Source organism: Lynx canadensis, chromosome C1 (genome assembly GCF_007474595.2).
Source record: "Lynx canadensis isolate LIC74 chromosome C1, mLynCan4.pri.v2, whole genome shotgun sequence".
Lineage (NCBI taxonomy): Eukaryota > Metazoa > Chordata > Mammalia > Carnivora > Felidae > Lynx > Lynx canadensis.
Window position 1 is genome coordinate 42718388 of NC_044310.1, and position 16360 is coordinate 42734747.

At 54.9% G+C, this 16360-nt stretch overlaps 1 protein-coding gene across 1 annotated transcript in view; it reads right to left on the reverse strand.

Moving 5' to 3' along the window:
* LRP8 (LDL receptor related protein 8) overlaps positions 1-16360 on the reverse strand; it is a 76945-nt gene that overhangs the window by 41314 nt on the left and 19271 nt on the right. The window contains 1 exon segment of the mRNA XM_030326157.1: positions 224-342. Coding sequence (XP_030182017.1) covers positions 224-342 — 119 coding nt within the window.

The window sequence follows — 16360 nt, forward strand, 5'->3', positions numbered from 1 at the left end:
TACCAGAAACTAGCACTGGATACACCTGGCTCTTTGCCAGGGGCCCCCCAAGGGTGTGCAGAAGGTGGGTGTGGAGTTGTGTCGGACAGATTGCCTCACTTGAACCTCCCAACCTCCCAGCAAGGAAGCTCTGATGAGGAAGCCGAGCCCCGCCCCCCTCCCCAACCCAACCCTCCCCACATGCAGCCCCCTCCCTCAGCCCTAGGGCCAGGACTCACTGCACGTAGTCCTCTGCCTCATCGGAGCCGTCGGGACACTCCTCCTCGCCATCACACTTCCACCTCTCCGGGATGCAGTGGCCGTTGCCACAGGTGAAGTCGCTGTCCGCACCGGTCTTCTTGGCTGCGGGGCAAGGAAAGAGCGTGAGGGGCCTGGTGGGCACAGGTTTTTTCAGGATACAGTCAAGTGGCACTGCGGTGCCCGGATGTGCTCTGTCTGAAGCAGGACCCCATGACCTCCCACCACCCCACCAGGCCACGGAGTGCCTCGCCTACCAAGAGAGGACAGGAGAGAAACGCTTAGTCATTCCCCAAGCGTCTGCTGAGCACCAGGTGGAGGCAGGTGACGCCTGGCCCTGCCTGCAAGTTCAGGAGCTCAGGTTCAACAAGGGTGACAGGACCCATCCACCAAGGGACTGCCTGTTTCCCCTGTCATATTCCTCTTCCCCCAAAGTCCAGTTCCACTGCCACCACCTCCAGGAAGTTTTCCCCATCGCCGATGGCAGTTACAGTCACCCCTTTAGCCATTTCTCAATCCCTTTACTGGCCTGTCCTGCTCCCCCCAACCAGGCCCCTCTGGAAGCACCAGGGAGCTGTTGCTAATGAATCCTAAAAGCAAATGATTACTCTGAGACAAGATTAATGAGGTATGTTCTGTTTGGAGTGATGAAAAGAGCATCTACTGGGTAAGAGACCCAAATCAGTCTCCTAAGAGTAAGAGGCACTTAGACACTCTGGAAGGGAGGCTCCACATGGGGGTGTGAATCCCGGCTCTGCCTCTCTCTATCTGTACGACCTTAGGGGTGTTACTTAACCTCTGAGCCTCTGTTTTCTTAATGGAAGAAGAAAACAAAAAGGCTCTGAGGAGGAGTGACAAGCTACAATGTGTGAAGCATATGGATAGAGACCCTGGCACAGAAGGTGCAGTAAGCAGCAACTACTGCTGTTTTATGGTTTCAGCCTTAGTTCGAACAAGCTAAGGAAACAGGTGTTCCGTGCCCTCGCAGGGAACTTATGTAGCAGGCTGAGATCTCACAGCTGGTAACAAAACTGGATAAGAAGGCAGGAACATGGTTTGCCTTCCTCCCTGTCCCTCTACTGGCCTGATGTTCCTCCAGGGTAGGATTGCTGTCATATTCAGCACAGGACCCGACTCAGGGTTGATCTCAGTGGGGACAATGAACTGTATGGGAACATGGCTCCCACACCTCCAGGGCCGGGACTCACCTGCTCCCAGGGACGCTTCTTCTTCCCAGTGACCAGTGTTGAATTATGTAAATCCTCCCACGGGCCCTCTGGCTGCCTCTGGGCCATGCAACTGCTCCGCCTGGCCTGAACAGCCTGGCAGGGATTTGGGGACAGACCCTGGGTCTCCTGAATCCATTGTATTTCTGCCTTTCAGTAGAATCCTTGCAGTACATCTGCATTCTGAGGTGAATTTTTTTTTCACCCTTTCTTTAGAATACCTCTGTCTGTGCAGGGCTAGCAGAAACTCGAGGAATCAGTCTACCTACAGATTGGGCGGAGGAGTGGGATCTGAGGCCCAGAGAGGGAAAGGGGCTGGCCCAGGGAAACACAGCAAGGCAGGGATCAGAAACCACCTTCCTGGGGCACCTGGGTGGCTCAGTGGGTTAAGTGTCCAAGTTTGGTTCAGGTCACGATCTCATGGTTCATGAGTTCAAGGCCCCACATTGGATTCTGCACTGACAGCTCAGAGCCTGGAGCCTGCTTCAGATTCTGTCGCTCTCTCTCTCTCACGCTCTCTCTCTCTCTCTCTCTCTCTCTGCCCCTCCCCCTGCTTGTGCGTGTGTGTGCGCTCTCTCTCTCTCCTCCCAAATAAACATCTTTAAAATTTAAAAAAAGAAAAAAGATGGGGCGCCTGGGCGGCTCAGTCGGTTGAGCATCTGACTTTGGCTCAGGTCATGATCTCATAGCTCGTGGGTTTGAGCCCTGCGTCGGGCTCTGTGCTGACAGCTCGGAGCCTGGAGCCTGCTTCCAATTCTGTGTCTCCCTCTCTCTCTGCTCCTCGCCTGCTCACACACTCTCTCTCTCTCTCAAAAATAAATAATAAACATTAAAAAAAAATTTAAAAAATTAAAAAAAAAGAAAAAAAGAAAAAAGAAAGAACCACCTCTCCTGCCTCCCAGTCCGGATCCCCAAGCAGCCCTCCCTGAGCCCCGCACCGTGGAGCTATTGTGGGTAATAGATACCAACGCCACGGCCTGAAATAAGTACAATTATAAACCACAGCACGTGGGACATTTTGTAACACGAACACCAGAACATCCCTTCCACAAGAAGCTCAGCGTCCACAGAAGAGAAGAAATGTATACACCAATGTCTCCCTCATCCTGCTCAAACCTTCTCCAAGTGCATTCTGTGTGCCAGTCTCTGTGCTGAGGAAATCTTGACACAGAAGTGTTAAGTACATGCCCAAGGTCACATCTGAGTGGAGCAGGGCCACAATTTCACTTCAGTCAGATACCCCTCTACCTTACCATGGCTCCCCAAACAAAACACTCAGCAGCATCAGATTTGGAAGAAAAGCCTCAAACTAGGTGGAAAAATCCCATGGCAGCTTTGGCTTGGCATTCAGTGAGCCTGCCTCTGCGCCAGGCTCTGCACTGAGCACACAGAAGAGAAATCAGCCCAACCTGCCCCCTGGAAACTCAGTGCGGGTGAAGAACAGGCAGAACCCAAAAGAGGCAAGGTCAGCTTGATGGAGGAAAGTGATAAAGGGGCTCTGTCCGCTGGCCTGGACCAGCCAGTCACTATCCAAAGACCCTTTCCTTCCTCCTTGCTGGGAGCCTGGGAGCGAGCTTGGCCTCCCACGGTGTGCCAAGCCCTGAAGGCACCTGGCAAGGAGACCAGGGCAGCCAAAACACCATCATAGTCCTGAAGGGCGGCCTTGAGACCAAACAGGCTCAGGAAGGAAGTGGCAGCCTCAGGAATGGATGACTCCTGGCATGTTCTGGAGAACAGATTTGTTCACTGTCCTGACTGGTTTGGACAGTTTTCACCCTGGTGCTCTGGCCCGGCACCTTTCACCCAATACCCAGTGACTCCTCGCATCTATCCTGGTAGTGCTGTTAATCCCATTTTACAGAAGAGGAACCTGAGGCTCAAAGAGGTGAGGGTGGTAGGTGGCAGAAGTTGGATTTTAATTCCATGAGCCAAAGCTTGAGCTCTTTCCACAGGCTCTTTCTAGGCCCTCAGGCTCAGAGGACCCCAGAAGAGCAAATGCAGTGTGATCAGTGAAATAAATAGCTCTCGGGTCCCCGGGGCCACAGACAAGGCAATGAGGCAGATCAGGCACACAGATGAAGTATTCCCTTGGAATGTGCTCAAAAGCGTATGCCAGAATAACTATGGGCTTGCGACAATCTGTCTCTGCTAATGGACCACCTGGGGAAACTGAGGCAGCATGACCACTTTCGGGTTGGGGACCAGACTAAATGCCCTAGTGGGCCACATCTGTAACCACATGGAAAGATTTGGAGCAAGAGCTGAGACTGAATGCTGGCATGGCCCCCTCCTCTCTGGGTGACCTTGGGCAAGTTCCTTCCCTCTCTGGGCAAGTGGGGGGTGGGGAGGGTGGCTTTCCCATGAAGCACTGCTACAAGAACAAAAGGCAAAAAAGGCTCTCCCAGGGATCCCAGCAAGCATCCCAGTGTTGGGTCATTCAGTGTAATGAGCCGACAGTCCCTCGTCAAGAGGCTACATCAGCCTGCCAAGGCATGCCCGTCAGAGCAAGCCATGCCAGACCCCCATTCCTAGCCTTGGCTCCAACTCCCAGGGTGATTCCCCAGCTGGGCTTGAGGCTGTGGCTCCCTGTTTCCAGGGATTTATTTCCTTCCATGCCAGTCTGCCCCCTTGGACAATGCCCACCTCTGTGAGCCCCTGTACTCCACAACCCAGGAGCTGTACATAGTCATCCAGGGTCTGCGACATCATAATCTGGTGCCATGGCAACAGATGGGCCGCCACAAAGGATTTGGGATTCCAGAGGGGTGGTGGGGAGGAGCTGACCCCAGGGCAGAGTTGGGGGAATGGGAAATCCAGGACAAAGGAGGGAGGCGTTGCTACTTATAACAAGAACACAGGCAGAGGAAAGCATCAGACAGTCCATGGTCCAGACAAACCTACTCTGCTACTTGGGCTGTGTCACCTTTTGCAAGTTACACAACTTCTCTGAGCCTCACTTTCTTCACCCACATTCGTAGCTAATATCCTTGCTTCGCCAAACACACAAGGCTGTGGGAAGGCAAAGGGGCTGAGGATGTTATCAGAGCATTATAACTGAAAAGCGTAAAGGTGCAAGTTTGAGGCGTGGAAGTCAGCAGCCAGCCCCAGCTGCTGTGTGTGTGTGACATCGGGTCCATCAGTCACTGGGGCCTGCCTCCTCATTTGGAAATGTAGGTGTGGTGCTGACTGAATCTTAAGTCCTGCTCAACCACCCAGAGTCTATGATCTGTGCAATTATTATGATCACGCAGCACCTCCCAGCTTCCCACCCCCGGAGGCCTCCTTCCCTGAGACAATAAGATCCTTTCCACTGCTGTTCCCCACCCACGCTTATCCAGCAGCCCCAGTGCAGACAGGGGCTTCAAAACAAAGATCGGTCAGGGGCTGCCAGGTGGAGAGGCTTGGTGTGGATTCCTCTTGGCAATCAGTGCTCTGTCCAGGCAGAGCCCAGGGTCTCCAAGGTCCCTCCCTCTACAACTCTCCCATTCTGTAAGGCAGAAAACCAAGGCCCAGAGAGAGGTGGCTACTCAAGGTCCCAGCACATGTTTGTGGGAAGGCTGCACTTGAGCCCTGATATATTCTGACTCTGTGGCCAGGAAGCCAGGGAGTGGGTCACCTGACCCAGCCCAGGCATTAAAGACTTCCCGAAGGAGGGGACTATGTTCAAGGAAGAGGAGTCGGCCAAACCACCCAAACCACCGGAGTGAGGAGAGCGACAAAGGGCATTCCAGGAGGTGGGATAACGGCCTGGGGTGTGGGGGAGCCAGCAGAATGGCAATCTGGGGCAGGAGAGGAGGCAAGTGGCAAGGGGCCTGGGAGCTCTACCATGCCAGCACCAAGCTGCCCCTCAGAGGCCCAGCACAGGGGCTTTACTTTCTCTGAGCTCACCCAGCCTCTGCTGAGCACAGGGGCCTACTGCTTCGCAGCCACAAAACCCGTGGCTTCCAAACTGCCTGGGCTTCCTTCAGGATTTGGTGAGACTGTGCGAGATGGATGACTGGCCCCTGGCAGAGGAAGAGAGAGGCAAAGGGGCGGGAGAGAAGGGGGCAGCCATCCACCAGATGTTTGTGAGAAGGACTTGCTATTTTCCCCCTTGGAGATGCATGACCCCCACTGGCTTACTGAAGGTCCTGAAAAGGCCTGCAGATATCAGAATGACTTTGGTTCCTCCCACACTTCCCAAACCTGGTTAGCCAAGGGGACATCCTTGCAGGTGCATTGTCTATTAATTTTCCAAGAAACAAATGGGCCAATAAACGACACCGAGGGCATACTACTGCAATGCCAGCCCCTCATCCTGCAGATAGAAGATGAGGCCCGGGGAGGGGAAGGACTGGCCTATGGTCACACAGCAGAGGCTGGTACCCAGGCTTCTGTCTCTGGGCCAGCCCCACCAAGCCATGAAAAAAAGGAGAAGGTATTCACAGACACTTGGCCGAAGCTACGGGAAGACCCCAGTCCTCAGAGCGGGGACCTACCTGTGCAGAGAAGAGCAGGAAAGGGGGATTAGGACCAGGCCACATGGGACAGGTTGATGAGAGAGATGTCAGGGATACTGGCCCTCAGGTTTCTGCAGGACAGGCTGTGGGCCCCAGGGAATATTCTCTGAGGGCAGAGCAGAGACCCATAGGCAAGGTGGATTCCAGCTCAACACGACTGCTGAGGCACTTGGGTCAGTCCCTTCCCCTCCCACGGCACAGAGGGACTGATCTGTCCCCATTTCCTCTCCCAGGCCTGGACCAACACCGGATAGCTTGGCTCCGGCCCTGCAGCCCAGCCCTAAGGCAGCTGGGCCCCTTGTACCCGGGTCGGGGAGATGAAAGGGCTGCTCCCCCCACAGTTACACTACTGCAGAGCTCGCCAGGCCCCAGCATTGCCAAGACAACCGCTGCCAGCAGAATGAAGATCCGGGTGGGGGCAGGGGGCGTGCCAGCCCGCCCTGGCCTACTAACCTGGCAGGCAGATTTAAATGACAGCCCAGGAAGCTACTATTAAACTGTCACCCCAGTCAACGGACGACAGACCCGGAGTGTTCTCCGGCTGCAGCAACAACACAGCAGGAGTGAGAGGGGGGAGGGAGACGGTGGCCCAGAGCAACCTGCACCCCCTCCCGGGAGGCCCCCGTCTGCCTGCCCAGTCACCCGCTGGCCAGAGCCACCCTCTCGGGCTGTGGCGAGTCATGGTACAGAGCTGCAGCACAGCACAGGCCTGGAAAACTTTATTTTGAGGCACAGGAACCTTTTACCAAGTGAAACCCCAACATATAAAACAGACAAAAATAGAGGTGCAGTACTTACTGGAAAGAGGGTGAGGGAGACCCCATCGGCTGTTTCCCCATATCCCCTGGGCTCACAGCCCATCCCCAGCAGCACTGGGTTTCAAACCCCAACCCCTCCCAGATGTGTGATGCTCCTAAGAACCCTCTGTTTAAAGACTCCATGGGTCTAGGTGTTCCTGGCTGTCTCAGTCTGTACAGCATGATTCTGATCACGGGGTCTTAAGTTCGAGCCCCCATGTTGGGTGCAGAGATTACTTTAAAACTAAAATCTTAAAAAAATAAAGATCCCATGAGTCTAATCTAACATTTAGAACAGCTTCCATGGATTTAAGATTGTAACTCTCTAAGGAGCCAAGGTTCTAAGCACATTGTGATCTGCTCACGCTCCGTCCCGTGACGGGACTCCAGGACAGTTATAGCATGAGTCACCCAGGTCCATAAGCTGTGGATGGCCTCCAATTCCATCCTTGCAAGGCACTGTGTGTCTCAATCCAAGCGTCCACACGCTGACAATCACACTCAAGGCTCTAGGCGATGCTGGAAAGGCAAATGGTTCCCCAGTGTCCCAACACCACGAAGCGTGGTGGGCGGGGCTTGGCTCCCAGCTTTGTGCTGCCCAGCAGGCTCCAGGGCCTGGGGCCACCACCATTCCATCAGCAGGTGAAATCTGAGTGCGGTTCTCCCCCCCACCCTCTCATCCCACCTGGGGAGAAAGAGGAAATGAAGCAGCAGCAGGTGCTGGGGGGGCCGGGAGGGGGCGGGCATGTGAAGGGTTTGAAGGAAAAAATGAAAGAATGGAACAGTGAGCCTCAGAGGACTGCTCTCTGGTGAGGGCATCTTTGCTTTTAAATTGGGCAGTTTCCCTTAAGATTTTCCAGGTTCTCTCCTCCTCTTCCAACTCACTACAACGAAGAGGCTGCACATTCTTAACCGGTCCAGATCATAAGACAAAACCAAATACAAGGTATGGAAATGAGGTGTAGAAGGTTGGGAGGTTGGAGGCGAGACTGGATGAGAGGCAGCCACAGAGAGGTCTTCTTGGAGGAGGTGATTAACCGGCAGGAAGGGCAGCTGAGGGATGGCTGAGGGGAATACAGAACCGGTGGAGTATCCCCCGGTCGACTGTGGCCAAGGACACAGACGTTGCTCATGAGCTGTCCACACTACCTTGTTTTAAAATGGAGACACAGGGTCTCCATACTACCCTCAGCTGGGGGGTCCTTGGAGGGGCATGCCATCCACTAGGTGAGGATGGAGAGGGAGCTCCAGATAGGGAGAGGGGCTAGAGCAAGACTTCCTGGCCAGACTTGAACCCTAGCCCCTTCTTCCCCACTCCAGGGCTCTTGCCTCAACATCCTTAGCCCAGGTGTTCACCTGGATGCACACCAGTGCTTCCCCATCATTCCTTCATCTCAGTGATCGCCCCACACAGGGTCTGGAGCCAAGTGGGTGCTCAGAGAATATCTATGGCCCACTCCTCTGATGGGCCATGTGACCTCTTCCCACTCTGCATGTCAGTTTCCTTTGTGAACAAATCTTTAGGACACCCTCCAGCTGAAATTCTGGGCCAGTGACTCTATGACATAGGGGTTGCTGCCCTCCAAAAGGATACCTGGGACTTCCCACAGCCGAGTCCCTCCTCTGGGCCCCAGCACATCAGAGCTGCTCTCAGAAGCTGCCGGCCACCCCGGCCCCCACGTCACCAAGGGAGGGTCCAAGCCCTAGCTGGGGTATGTGGGACTCCCTGTCGCCACAGGAAGATGAGCGTCTCCGAGGGACAGACGACAAAGGGGTCTAACTGTCACAGTGATTTGTGGACACAGGAGGTATTGAGCCGTGACAGCTGTAGGGGGTGGCGGAAGATGGGGGTGGGGGAGAGGGGAAGGGGATCTGCAGGGGTCCTTGGCTGGTGCCTGCAAAAGGACCAAACATTATAAGAGAGGTGCTGCTTAGATGATAAGGCGGCACTCAGCTCAGGCCCCAAGCCTGGCTGGTGCCAGCCTGGCTTTGGGCCACCCACCTGGCACTGGGATTTTAGGGCCCAAGGAAACAGCTGGAGGGAAACTCCTGGCACCCTCAGAACAGAAGCCTCCAGAGGGCAGGAGGTGTGGCTGGGAAAGCCTCTATGACCACCAGCCAGAGTCCTGCCTGGCTCCCAGCGGCATACTGTTCCTCCAGTCAGATGGGAAGCAGGAGCTGGCCCCAGTGGGGACTCAGCCTCCTCTGACCACGAGGACTTTCCTGTCTAACCCAGCCAGGGCACCTGAGCTGGGGATGCACAGCTCTGCCTCCCCTTGGGCAGACTTTGGAGCCTGCCAGGGCAACCCAACTTCTGGGCCCTGTTCTCCTGGCACCAGCGCCCTGCTAGAAAGAGAAGCAGTTTCTTCTGCCTCTCCTCTGCGGCTGAAGAAAGGCTCTAGATCCCACTCCAGCCAGGCTCGGCCCCCAACAAGCTGCGTAGCACCCGACAGACTGCTCTGGGCTCCGCTACCTCTACCCACTTGATTTTAAGTAGGAAACCTAGGGCTCCCCCAGGGCAGAACTCTGCAGCCAGGGGCAAGGAAGCCAGGCCAAGAGGGGTCGGAGAACACACAATGGGCAGGCACCGCCTCAGGCAACAGCCTGCGTTGGGCTTGCTGGTGGTCAGGGAGTGAATGATGGAGTGGAGGACACCCTGCCTGTCTGGGAGGGGGGCAGTCCCTCCACCCACCCCTCAGCAGTCAGGGCCCCTGCCCCTGCAGCAGTGTTGATGCAGCACCCTCGCCTAGCAGGCAGTGGCTGAACACCCTGGAAGCAGCCCTGGCTAAGTGGAAATGCAAATGCTTTTGCCAATTAGGCTGCTAGGAGAAGCACTGCCCAGAGGTCCCCCACTGGGTCATCCTGGTGACAAATGGGCAGCACATCTCCCGTCTCTGGCCTGGGGGGGTCCTGGCTGTATTATGTGACCTTGCCTACTCAGTGCCTTCTCTCTTCCTCCATGACATGGCTGGATTGGATAAGAAGATCTCTACGTGCTTTCCTTCAGAGGTATGGTGTTATCCACCACAAGGCCCAGAACAAGGCTGATAGATAGAGGGAACTGTGGCTCTGTCCCCAGGCCCCTAAGCCATCCCTGTGGCTCCAGGTGGGGGGCGATAAAACCAGAGCCAGTAGCCATTGTCCTGCTGAAGGCCTCTCTGTAATCTGAAAGCCATCTTTCTTCCTTGTCCTGCCAGGGTTCCCATCTGCCCCAGGAGATGACCAAGTGTCTCAGTAGGGTCCTCACGGACACCTCAAGCTACACTGCTAGCTGCTCTGGCCCATCCCTGGCTCCCATGGGCTTCCACATGCACTCAAAGGTCATGGGCAAAACCGTGGGGCTTCCCTCTGGCTACTTTTAACTCGTGCAGCTCCACCAGGCAGGAGGTCCCTTCTTCTGTCTCCACCCGGCAAACTCTCCCCACTCCTCAACACTAGCTCAAGCATCTGCGGTTGATGGGGTCTGACAATGCCCTCCACCTCCAATAAGGCAGAAAGGAGGGGAGGCCCAGCCTGCGGTGCCAAGGGAAAGCATTCCAAACTCCATTCCCACAGGCTGCTTATCTGACTGCCATATTTTTGGCAGGCTAGATCTGGGCAGTGCCCGGAGCATGCCCTTCCAGGCTGCACCCACCTTGGCAGTCAGTGACGAGTTGAAGATCTGCAGTCCTGCTGGACAGCATTCATTTCCCGGTTGGGGCTCTGGGGAGGCCTCCCCTCCACCAGATGGAGCAAAGTAAGCTCAGTATGTCATCCAACGGCTCGGGTCGGCCGATGACAACATGGCTCAGGTACCACCATGAAGTCAGTCTCAGGGAGATGCAGACCCTTCATGTCTCATGGTAGCTGGGCCCTTAAGCTACAGGAAGACCCTTCACAGGGCTTCTCTGCGGGAGCCCCACAAACCCAGCCCTGGGTTGGGGGTGTGGGGAGGAGCCTCTGAGTGGTCTGGGCCTTGGAGTCCTGGGCACACCTCTCCAGGCTTCCCTGGACCTCTGCAGTGACCTTGGAAAAATCCTTACACTTCTGTGCCTCAGTTTCCCCATCTAGACATGGGAGAAGAAGAAGTCAGGTTTTCCATGTGTGTCATTCATGGGCCTTGCCTTGGGTACCCCGCCAGGTCAAGAGGGAAGGGACAGATGAACGGCTCTCTAGGCATGTGGGCAGGGCTGAGTGTTACAAGCCCAGTGTAATCAGCACCTGATTCCAGGAGAGGTGGCAGGAGTGCTGCTGCGTGACGAGGACAGCAGGGGATGTACGAGGTTCTGGCTAGGTGCTCCATGTGGGGAGGGGAAGGACCTTGAAAGTAGGGGCCACAGAGGAGCTCTGAGAGGGGGAACTGCGGGCTATTCAGGAGACAAGGAGATGTCTGGCTGGAAACTCAGCAGAGCCCAAAGGAAATCTGCAGAACTGGGATCCTGAATGGATGTGGTGTTGACGGCAAGGTTCAAGATCCCTGCCTCCCACCCCCAGCTCCTGCGCCTGGCTCTTCACAGCAGCTCTAGAGGGGGGCAGTAGGGGAGGGGGGCATCACTCTCTTTGAGAGATGAGGAAGTAAAACCCTTGAGAGGCAATGGATTGTCCCAAGGTCACAGGGCTTGAGAAGGATCAGAACCCAGTCATCTTATCCCTAATGCTCTACAAAGAAATTGAGGGTGGTGAGGGTGCTGTGCGGCTCAGACAGCCATCTCCCCTTGCTGAGTCTCAGTGCCCCAGCTGAAAAACAAGGACATTGAACTTGGGAGTCTCAGCTCTCACCAGCACCTCCTCTCCTGCAGTGGGTTGCTGGTGGGGCAGAGGGGATAACTGGAAGCCCAGAGCTGGACCTCAAAGAAGAGGTGATTTTGGCTGGCAGCAGTGGGGGCTGGGGAAGCCCACCCTGAAAAATCTTGTTTCATCCAGAAGTAAAAGGTAGATTCTAAAAGCAGATGGAGAAGGCGGTTTCCTTTTTGGCTTTTTGGTGCATCTGGAAGGAAATGGGGGTCCACTCTCTGAAGCCCTTCAACATCCCTGGGATTGGGGCCGGCAGGAAGTGGGAAAGTGCAAGCCACAACCCTGCCCGGCAGCAGGTTCCTGGGACAGATGACTCCAGGGTCCCTGAGCTCCCTCATCACACTGACCACCTTGGCTGCTTACATCTGCTTCAACTCCAGCCGGCAGCCGGCCTGCAGCTACACTAACAGCAAGCGACTCGGTGTCCTGGAACTGCCGGTGTGACTACAGGTGAGTTACTTAACCTTCCAGAGCCTTAGTTCCCTCACCTATAAAATGGGGCTAACAATCAATAACTAGCCCCCTTAGGAGGCACAAATCATGGGAGACTGTAGATGTTGAACTTATGGTGAACAGTACAGCCCACAAAGGCACTGGAGCTCTTGTTAATGATTGTTTTCTTACCATCACCTCCACACCACTTTTCCTTGCTGAGATTTTGGAGGAGGGCTCAGTTGCTTTCCTGCTGAAGGGGAGAGGGCTCAGGACAATTAGACAAGGGGAGAACATTCTGGGTCCCCTGAGGTGCCGGGAGGTGGCCAGTACAGAGGGGGCAGTGGGAGATGGGGGTGGTAGTAGGCTCAGAAGGAGCAACAAGGACTACAGGCAGAACATACCTGGAAGTCAGGTCCTGGAGGCCATCTGGTCCAACCCTTACCTTTCATAATTGGGGAAACTGAGATCAGAGGCGGCCTACACTAGCCTCCCAAGGCAGCCCCAGCAAAGCAATTACACTCTGCCACGACCCGACATGGAGCAGAATGCAGTTTAAGAGGCTCACAGAATCATAAAATAGCCTTAGAATCACTGCCATAGAAACTTCAATTCAAGGAGATGACCTTAGAATCTGGAAACACACAGTTTAAAAGTACTTAAAACCAAATGGCCCAATGTTAGAGCTGTGGATGCACAGAATCGTCCAACTTTGAAATCACAGAAAGAAATCTTAAACTCACAAAGAACAGAACCCTAGAAGGTTCTAATCCAGGCTCCAGGAGTGGCAAAAGCCTGCCCCTTCCCCCCACCAGTGCAGGAATCCTCTGTTCCCAGTGCTGACATATGGCCATTCTGCCCTCTTGAATGCTCTCAGCAACAGGGGACCTCAGTCAGCGGTGCCCGCTGGAGGCTGGACACGTTCCTTCCTCTTGAACAGAGAGGGAAATAAGTTCTCAACAGGAGATCCCCACCTTGTACAAATGGGTTTTTCACCCCTCCTTGTTCTTTGGCTCTGGTCAGAAAGATTCCTAGGGAAGTGGAAAGGAGCCAAGAGCTGCCACAAAATGACTTTAACCACCAGACAGGCTGGTAATAGGTTTCGGTGGGAAAAAAGGAAGGAGAGGGGCGATTAATTCCAGCTTGCTATGCGATAAAGGAAATTAAGGCATAATACTGAGGAGGGAGCAGTTCTATTAACCTGCATGGAATACCAATGACTTCGGTCTTCTCAAAATTGCTAGAAATAAAGAGAAAACCCCAAAAGAGAATGTGATTGTGGCCCAGGGCTCATCTGGATTAGGCTGTTTGTTTGCCCTGGCACCCTAATGATGGGAATGAGGGAAAATTCCCCGTTTCCTGGGAGACGGCCATGCCTGAGTCCGGGAGGAAAGGCAGGCCCACGAGTTGCCACTGGACCGCTTGGCAAAGAGCTCAGGGCAGAGGGGGTCCCAGGCACCCTCCAGGGACAGCTCAGTGCAAAGGCCCTCAGGGCCTCTCCTTGTCCAGCACACTCCTTGGTCTTGTGTTCTGGGGGGGACCAAGGGAGGGCCAACCTTCTGATGACCCCCCCATTCTAACTGGAAAGTCTTAGATCTCTGCTGCTGGAAGCCAAAAGAATTAAGCAGGGGGCCTACTGTACCAGGTGTCCTGCCAGCTGCCGGCAAGCCCTGCAGTTTGGTAAGACCCTCAGAGTTGGCCATGTCTCAGGGTGCTGGTCCTGCAGAGCTGGGGCTCAGGGCCCTGAGACCACCTACATATCTGAGGCCAGCCGCCTGCCTGAGGGGCAGGCAGCATGGGCAGAGTTAATAGTCATGGGCCACAGCTCAGTGCCTCCAGTCAGTGGCCCAGCAGGGCAGCTGTGAGGCCTCTGAGCCAGATCTGGACAGAAGGAGGTAGACGGGGCTACAGGAGACAAGGGCAAAGAGGGAGCAGGGCAGGTGCCCAGCAGACCCTCACGCCCCAGTGGTGCCCTGGCCCAGACCTTGGTCACGTTCGCCACTTCTCAGAAACCCTCACCCTGAGATTCTGAGCCAGCATGGTAACTCGAACAAGATAGATCCCAGCACAGCTTAGGTGAAAGGAGAGCCACTTCTGAAACAGCCTACTCTGGGAGCATCCCCCCCTGCCCTGTGACTTCCACTCATGTCTGCCTTTCCTTCAAGTAGACATATTCTCCTAGCACAGATGTTTGGCAGATGCTGGTCCGTTGCCCACTATGGCCCTCCTCCCACCAGGAGCAGGTTAAGGAACCAGGGCTCAAATCCTGGCTTTCTCCCCTTAGTAGCTGGCAGGTAACTTGACCTCTCAGAGCCTATGTTTTCCTCGTGCAAAATTGTGATGGTGAATTCTGACTTGCAGGGTAGCTGGATGTGAGCTATGTCTATCAGTTGGGGCCTGGCACTTAGAAGATCTTCAGAATATTCTAATATTCCAGAAAATAGAGATTAGAAAATGTTCGCTGGTGGAACTTCCAACTTTTCTCAGTTGCTCCCCCACTCCATAGTAGGCCCTCAAAAAGTTCTTGTTACAGTTATTAAAGGACATCAGGAGGCCTGGCCTCTTGTCCTGGGCCTCTTGGTTCTTCCTAATTTGGTTTTTCCATGTATATGTAGAAGGGCTGTTCCTTGGAAAGCTGCATAGGGGAAGGGGGCTGGAAGGTGTTCCGCTGCCCATCTCTGGCTGAATCATGAGCCTGTCCAAGGTCGAGCCCATGTGAGGCTGGGAGGCCAGTGTCCTGTAGGCACATCCTCCTCATTCTCTGGGAGTCCCCTGCTCTACCATGAAGTCCAGGACCCCACCTCCTGGCCTTCTCTTTAGGGTACCCGGGGGACAAGTGTGAAGGCCACTTCTGGGCCAAACTCTCATCTGTCCACTGTACCTTGGGGTTTACAAAGCCCTTTGCATACACTTCCTCATTTAGTTCTTACAAATACCCTCTGAGGCTCAAAGATGGATGGGATGGGCCCAGGTCACACAGCTATCTATCTGCCCAGTGTTCTGCCCTGACACCACCACCCTAGGCCGGCCCAGTGGCCTAACTGCCTCCTCCACAAAATGAGAAGGATACAGGGTCTGCAATGCAAGTCCTGACCTTGTCTCCCCACCAACCCAAGCAACCCTGAGAAATGGGGGCGGTATTTTCTCAAGAACATCTCTGAGCCACCATGAAAATCTAACAGCATAAGAGATGCCAAAGGCAAGAAATACTGGCCAGTGGAGCAGAAAGAGCACAGCCCAGGGAGCCCCAGAGCCTGAGCTCCAGTCCTGGCCCTTCCACACTTTGGCTCTGTGCTTGGGCAGGCCTGGGTCTCCCCATCTGTCAAAGATGAGACAGGAATCCCTCCCTGCCTGCCCTCTGCAGACCAGCTGTGCACTTGCCAAACCTACCCTCCTCCCACCTGTGCACAGCGTACCTGTCTGTGATCACCACCTCAGCCAGGAGGGGTCGAGAGGCTGCCCCCTCTCTGTACCCAGCTCAGCTTGACCCATGCCCCCAAAAGCTAGGCCTGCAGTGCGTTCAGGCAGGCGTGCTGACCCTCGGTGCATGTCCACAGCGTGTGTTCTTGCACACGAACACACATGCACACAGAGGCACACACGGCCCACTTGCATGCTCAGATGTGCACCGCATGCCAAATATACTCGGACGCACAAGCCACACGGTGCACGTTCCACAGCACACGGACCACATACCCACACATGCGCAGGTGGCTTAGTATGACATTCGCACAGTACAGACAAATATGCATAGATTTTCCTGCCTCTCTCGTGACAGCCAGATGGTGGGATTCTCCCACAGGGCTACCATTTAATGCTCTAATTAATTTAAAAAAATTCTAGGTACACGGAGTCTGGGTTTGTTCCAATGTCCCAGGCAGGGCACAGTGTAAAGCCAAGGAGGGAAGCAGGGCATAGGGGGAGGGACTGTGGGGCCAGGGAGTGGGAGAGGCTCCCACTAAACTCAGGAGAGGCTATGCCCTTACCTTGAGGGTTGATAACCTAGCCTAGAAAGGGGGGTTGGGCTCAAGAGCCATCTGCCCAGACGTGGGCCTGATCCTGGTTCCAAGAGTGCCCCACAACCCAGGATAGGGAGACACCCCTTCACGGCCTCCTGGCAGGGCTGTCTGGCCTCAGCAGACGGGGAGCTGGTCCCTGTGGAGGATACTGGGCTGCTGTCAAATTGCACTACAGTTCTGGGGCTCACATCCAGATCCGAATTCACTCTTTAGGGGCCCTACTGTGTGACTTCAAGGCTCTATGGGAGGAAACAAAACACAGAGCCACCACAGTCTGTGGTGTGAGATGGATGAGGTGGAGATGATGGGCAGGTCCAGAGGGACTTGCAATGTTCCCTGCCCTCCTGCTTACACGCCTCCAGGGACGGGGTGCTCGC